The sequence below is a fragment of the Pogona vitticeps genome, chromosome 1 (genome assembly GCF_051106095.1).
Source record: "Pogona vitticeps strain Pit_001003342236 chromosome 1, PviZW2.1, whole genome shotgun sequence".
In the NCBI taxonomy this organism is placed as follows: domain Eukaryota; kingdom Metazoa; phylum Chordata; class Lepidosauria; order Squamata; family Agamidae; genus Pogona; species Pogona vitticeps.
In genome coordinates, this window is record NC_135783.1 from 85,056,438 (window position 1) to 85,063,946 (window position 7,509).

Genomic DNA, 7,509 nt, shown 5'->3' on the forward strand with positions numbered 1-7,509 from the left:
CATATCATAGAAGGAGAAGGATCACTCGGAAGGGCAAGAATATTAGGAAAAGTGGAAGGCAGAAGAAAACAAAAAGGCAAATACCTCATGTAAAATTGATTGGCTCAATAAAGGAAGCCACAGCCTTTAATTTGCAAGATCTGAGAAGGGTTATTAAGAACAGGACTTTCAAATTTATTTAATTTATATTATTTATATGCCATCTTTCTCCTCACAATGGACTTTTTGGAGGTTATTCATTCATTCACAGGATTTCCTTGTCAGAAGTGATTTGATAATATATGACAGTAAAGAACAATGTCACTATATTCTAGAAATGATAAATACCTTCTGAATATTTCAAAGTTATCCTATATATCTTCATGGAAACTATAGTATTGCCTTGATCATGTGAAAGAAACTACAAACGCCAATCAGAGTGGCTTCTTGACAGAGTTAAATTATTTTGGAGTGTTTCTTTTCTTTTCTTTTTGCTCACATACCAGCAATATTAACATTCAAATTCCAAAATAAAAATAAACATGTTTGGCTAAGATCATCCAGATTTTTAAAGGATTTTTATTCCAACAGGAACTTGTCCTTTAAAAAAATCTGACTTTCTTTTATGTTTCACTTCAACGACATGAGCTTGTTTCAATTCCCGATATTCAGCAAATTAAGACCTACAAGCACCTGCTACTTTTCATGAAGCAATTATGAATATTAAAAATATTAATGTGTGAGCATATGGAGAACAGCAACTTGACTTTCAAAGAGAGGCATGACATGAAACTCAAACAACTTGGATGATCTATTCCAAGGTCATTGTCAACGTTCTAATTGCCGAAGTACAATTTTAATGACGCTTTTGAGGACTTCATGATAAACAGGCACTGCATCCTATTTGAGTCAAACTGGGAAAGTACATTAAAATGAAAAATCCCACCAAATAAATGAAGAACTAAAAAACAAGAAACTTGAGAGAGGAAGGTGAAATAGGTGAAATAAGTTTTCAAATATCAAATCTTTCATTGATCGTTTAAACTGTTCAGCCCAAGCTCCTCCCCTCCCACTCCTACTTTGCTGCAGAACTTTACAAGGAGTATAACTATGGTTTGGGAACCATTGCTTCAGGGAGGGACTAGTAACATCACTGGGGTGAGCTATTCCATCTGTGCACCCCAGCTGGTACTTGGCTGCTAAGGAGCTCTAAGGGTGTGCATGATTCCTGGGTCTCTTTTGACACAGAAGATGCCTTTTGCTTTGAGACATGTGGAAGGGTATATTCAATGTTAAATACAGATAATAAATATTTGCAGTCCCTAAGTTATTGAATTTTGCAAATCTCTCTGAAATCCCAACAAGTCTATGATATTGCTCCAGCACTGTCTAAATCCAAGTGGTCAGCACATAGGCTAGTTAACAGAACAGTCATTACCTTTATTTTTCCAGTTAAACCTCCAACAAACAGCATGGCATTTGCATCCACATCCAAAATGGTGTAACCTGGTGGAGAAATTGCATGGAAAATGCTTGGCCCAATAGCGGCTTTAGGACCTTCTAAAGCCTGTACTGAAACTGTGCCATTTCTCCCAGTCCTTCAAAAGAAAAAAAAAAGAAAAAAATTAAGAATGTTTATTTATTTATTAGATTTATATACCACCCATCTAGAATGTGTCTACTCTGGGCGGTTTACATATAATATAAAAAATAAACTAAGATAAAATTTTACATAAATTCTATATGTAAGAGTGACATAAACTTGACCTCATATAGATGTTAAACAGCATTGGGGAGATGATCGAATCCTGTGGAACCCCACAACTGAGGGACCATGGGGCCGATACATTCTCCCCAATCTGCACTCTCTGAGGATGGCCTTCCGAGAAGGACCGGAGCCAAGTGAGAGCAAGGCCACCAATCCCCAACTCAGAGAACCTTCCCAGGAAGATACCAGGTTCAACGGTATCAAAGGCGGCTAAGATATCAAGGAGGACGAGCTAGGACATTTTGCTCCTGTCGGCCTCCCTAAGTAGGAAGACCAATGCCATTTCTGTACCATAGCGCAGCCTGAAGCCCAACTGAAACAGATCTAATGCGTCGGTTTCATCCAAGAGAGTCTGAAGCTGGTTGGCCACCACCCTTTCAACTACCTTGCTGAGAAAAGAAACATTGGCGATGGGCCTATAATTGCCAATGTTGGCTGCCACCAAGCTCGGTTTCTTTCTAATGGGTCTAATGAGCGTTTACTTTGCCCTGAAGAAGAGACCCATTTATTATTTCAGTGGCCCATTCAGTAATCACCGGCCTGGCAGCTTTGATTAGCCAGGCAGGGCAAGGGTCAAGGGAGAAGATGGGAGGAGAAGGGGAATTCTATCATTAATGAACTAATTAATCAACTAATGAACTATTGTGGCTCAGTAAAACTGCTTGTACATCTCTTTCTCTCTGGTTGACATCTCAGTGGCAGAGATTTGCTACAATCATGGCACATCTCCACCTCTTATAGTTTGGATTAGCTGTTCTTCATTAAAGTTCAAATCTCTTCCCATTTACCCTCCACCTTTCTTACAATAATATATTTCAGTATATAATATTTGTTGCAACGAATTATGTGCCCAAGATATGAGAATTTGCGTTTCTCAATAATCAACTCTATTTCTTTCTTTATCTCCCTCTCCAATGAAACACCTTTTCATTCTTTATTCTATAAATTCATGGAATATAAAAAAAATTATTGCATGTCCACATTTCAAAAGTATTTATTCTGTTCAACATCTCCTTCTCAGGAGTCCAAACCTGACATCCCTAGAGGAGGGCTGACCACATGTAACACTTTAGTATCCTCTGCCTCCCAGATACATTAAGCTGTTTGTTACACAACAGTTTCTTTAACTTCATAAAAGCTGTTCTTGCTGTCTCAATATACTGCAGTCTTTGTGGTTGCTAATGAAGCATCTTAGTCATAATATTATCTCTACTCCTCACCATTGTCCGTACATGCAAGATAACAATGTGTAAATTTCTGTACGCTGCTCTATATATTCAGAAGAAGATACAGTGTATGGCTGCCTACTGATCTCATAAAAGGAGATTAGCTGGCTAACACAATTGTTCGCTGTCCTAGCTTCAGTACAGCTGCTTGACTGCAGGTGTCATGGTTGAGGTCATTGTTTCATCCAAATTGCAATGACTGTAATACAATTTTTAAACTCTGTGACATCCTGTATTCAAGGATGGTTTTACCAGTGTTATTCCCCAGTGAGTTTTTATGAGCAATGGGGAGTTGAACGCAGGTTTCCTGAGACCGGGTCTATCACTTGAACCATTATACCACACTGGACAACAATGTAATTATGGGGTGGAGGCTCTGCCTTCATTTGAGAAGAGGTAAAAGAAAACTCTCAAAAGGCCACCCACAGGGTTGTGTGGACTACCATCACATTCTTTCCCCTCACTTATAGCTTCTTGGAAATTTCTGGATCATTCTATGCAAGAGGAAGAGACACTTCCCTAATGCACATTGTCTTTTCTATATACTGTACTGGCAAGTAAAAAGTTACTTCTAAAAATGAATGTAGTGACATGTTGAAGCTGTCCATAGCAAGTTGTTACATTTATTCTTTGTAAAAGAAGTTTCTTGCTTCTGTTTACTGGGCTGTTTGATCCTCCAAATCCAAAATAAAACTCTGCTCTTTTAAAAAGAATGAAATACTTCATCTGTGTAAAGACATATCTATACTTTATTTGATTGGAACAAATAAAACATTAAACTTCAAATCTCTTTATATAAAATTAAAGCACTCCATTGATTTTTTTAAAATTTGCTAATGCATTTATTTGTTCCATGGAGATTGTCTGCTTCTTGAATCAATAATGTATTTTATTCCATGGAGCAGAAATGGTTATTCCCTCCCCTCTCTGGAAATGTCATGTCTTTAAATTCCAGTCTGTTTTGCCTCAACAAATTGATAATGTTAACAGGATACGCATGGGATTCCTTAGTGAACATTATCTACAAAATAACATAAATCGGACTGTCATGCAAATTACTGGCAAAAGCGTTTAACAATTCTAATGGTGCCTGCTGTATAATTAGACTGTAAAATGAAATGTATTATTAAGGCATAATTATGATGCTATGCAACATACTTATCAAAACAAGAATAAGCATTAGTCAACTGGTTAACTAGTATTTCATTTGTAATTTCTGTCACATAAAACTTCTAACAAGATTAAAGACGCTCCCATAATAACTTGTTTTCAACACTCCAGTTTCAGAATTAATATAATCCAAAATAGTTGTAGAAAAAAAGACAGTGAGATTTTGTATTGCAGTACACAAAGCATGAGGAATGACAGAAATATATATATTTTTGGAGGAAGAGTGAGATGTATACACACACCCTAGAAAGTAATTGTGATTAAGACACATACAATTCCACATGCTTTAAAGATAATTTGTTGCACAGTAGGACTCCTCATATCCTTGGAATCAGTATCTGCAGCCTAAAAATATTAAAAATATTAAATCTAAAAAACCAGAATGATCTGTTTACACAATGCAGTTACCACAACTGGCCGCTAGAGGGAACCAAATACTATACTATATAGGTAATCACCATTTTGCCTAGTCCTCTGCCATCTTGAGGTGATTCCCTCTACCTCGCAGAGCGTAATTGTTGCCAGCCATCTTCGGCTATTATACTTACAGATACAAGAAGAGTCCCAAGTCAAACAAATTATAGGTATGTTGTATATAGTATTCACTATTATCTGCAATTTTCTTTATCTCCAAGGGGCTTAGAAGAAATTCCCCACAGATACGTGGGTCCCACTGTACTTCTTTCGTAACAGTCACCACAAGGTGCTCCTGAGAAATAATTGCATGTAACACAGATGGGTACGAGATGCCTCTGTGCACTCAATGAATGTGGATTCACTTGGGGCAAAACAGCTAAGTACATATTTCACCTCTAAACAGTAGCTGTAGAGTACCCATCAACATGCATTAGTGGTAATTAATTTGATGTCATACTATCAAAGTAAAGATAAATTCTGGGTCTTCTTCATAGAAATTATGAGACAATGTTTTGAAAACATGAAACTGTTAGGGAAATCTATGTAAAAATTGAAGAACAAAAATATTTATTTTATGTTTCAAAAGCCCATATACAGTACTTGATTTTTCTTGTGTTTGTATTCTGACCTCCCATGCATTCTGGGTAACTCAAATAAATTCAAATATGCAAAGCACAAAAATAAAGGAACTTCTAAAGGATTTCCTCTTTAATTTTGCCAAGAAAAAGAAAGCAGAGCACTAACCTTATAAAAGGTAAGACAACATTCTTTGTTAAACCTAAACAATTTGGTTGTCTTAACCTACGTTTTAGAACCCATCCAGAGCTTCCTGGGAAGAAGCTACAGGACTAAAGTACCACTACTGAGAATGCTCCTGCTCAATACCATAACAGAGTCCATCTTGAAGATTAAATCCTGTCATGAAAGAATGGAGTACTTGCCTTGATGCTTCAATTCGGTACCAAAATCCATCATCAATTGTCAGATCTGGATATTCAACGCGACCCACTCCAGATCCTACATCCCATAAGAAATCTACTTTGCCTTTACGCATTTCTATGGCCAGAAAGTCAGTCTAGAACAAAGACATATTTTTCATAAAATTAAAATAGTGGAAAAATAGTTAAAAACTACTATTTATAAGCAAGGAATATATTTATTTGTTTGTTTGTTTGTTTCACTTTTATACTGCCCATGTGACTGCAACAACAAATAATACTTTAAATAAATTCATAAAATATAGTTACAATACAAAAAATCTAATTAATCATATCAATCCACTTGAACTAAAAAAAGAACAGCATAAAAAACCATACAGACAAGGTGGTAGACCAGATAATTAAATGCTGAAAGAACCACTATTCTCTACTGATGTAATATCCAGTAAAGCCTGTCAAAACAGCTATGTTTTCAAAATATTTTAAAAAATTCCCAGTGAAGGAGCCAGATGAATTTCCAGTGGGCATTTATTCCAGAGTTGAGGAGCGACCGCTGAGAATGCCCAGGTTCTTTCCAGGCTTCTCTCGGGGTCAATAATCTCAACAGCCTGGCTTGCGAAGATCAAGTAGGTCAGGCAGATCTAACTGGAAGAAGGTGTTCTGCCAAGTATCAAGATCCCTAACTATTTAGGGCCTTATATGTCAGCATTATCACCTTGAAGCTGGCACAGAAACAGACAGATAACCTGTGCAAGGCAGCCAGAGCAGGAGAGATATGATGGTGCTTATTTACTCCACTCAGTTATCTGGCTGTCATATTCTGGACCTGCTGAAATTTCCATAACAGCCCACGTAAAGAGGGTTGCAGTAGTCTAATCTTGAGACTACCACTGTGGGACCAGCAAGGTGAGGGACCCGATGTCAAGACAGGGACACAGATGGGCAATCCACTCAGGTTGGAAAATGTGGAATGGACCATTGACACTACCTGGGACTCCACTGATAGCACTGGTCCAAAAGTATGCCCAGACTGTGAACCTCATTCGTAGCAGAGAGAGCAGGCTCCTGAAAAGAGATGGAGGTCCCCAAACCACAGACAATAAGGGCACCCACCCACAGGACTTCCATCTTGTTTGGGTTTAGCCTCAGTCTATTGTCCCTCATCTATTCCAGCACAGCATCCAGGCAGTGCTCAAGGGACAGGATGGAATCTACTGCAGAAGGATGGAATGAGATGTAGAGCTGGGTGTCATCCACATATTGGTGACATGAAGCTCCAAAACTCCTGAAGACCTCCCCCAGTGGCCTCATATAGATATTAAACACCACTGCGGAGATGGTTGACCCCTGAGGGGCTGCATAATTAAGAGTCCAAGGGGTGGACATTATCTCCCCAAGCTCCACTCTTTGAGGATGATCCTCTAGGAAGGACTGGAGCTAGGAAAAGCCAAACTACCCATAGTGCCTCCCCAGGTATTGAAGGCACTGAGAGGTCAAGGAGGGCCAACTGGGATATTGGGCCCCTGTTGGTCTCCCTCAAAAGGCCATCCTGCAAGGTGACCAGTGCTGTCTCTGTGCCATGACATGGCCTGAACCCAGACTGGAATGGATCAAGGGTGTCAGTCTCTTCCAGAAGCTGATCAGCCACCACCATCTCCACTAGCTTGCTTAAAAAAGGAACGCTGATGACATTCCTTGCCAAGCTTGGTTTTTCACCACTGAAACAGTAACAAAAATGCACTGCAATGTGAAGGCACGCGAGTGAATTAGTAAAGGAGTAAAAAATAAAAGAAACATGAGCAGACAATAATGGCACAATATTACATGAAAAAGAGAATTATCTTAATCTCTTAGTTTTCCATTGAGACAACTACTTTTAATCATGATTTACATGACAGTTTTACTAATTCAAATATTAATAATTAGTGTCAGCCAATTATTACTTTAGCAGAAACATGCAATCCATCTCTTTATTGGCTTGTTCTAGATATTCTTGAGTAGAATAAAAGTA

The 7,509-nt window shown here is 38.2% G+C and overlaps 1 protein-coding gene across 1 annotated transcript in view; it reads right to left on the reverse strand.

Moving 5' to 3' along the window:
• LAMA2 (laminin subunit alpha 2) overlaps positions 1–7,509 on the reverse strand; it is a 535,204-nt gene that overhangs the window by 58,408 nt on the left and 469,287 nt on the right. Inside the window, exons 47-48 of the mRNA XM_072996866.2 lie at positions 5,502–5,635; positions 1,418–1,577 (exon numbers count right to left, since the gene is read on the reverse strand). Of these exons, the coding sequence (XP_072852967.2) occupies positions 1,418–1,577; positions 5,502–5,635 (294 nt within the window). The remainder of the gene's footprint in view (positions 1–1,417; positions 1,578–5,501; positions 5,636–7,509) is intronic.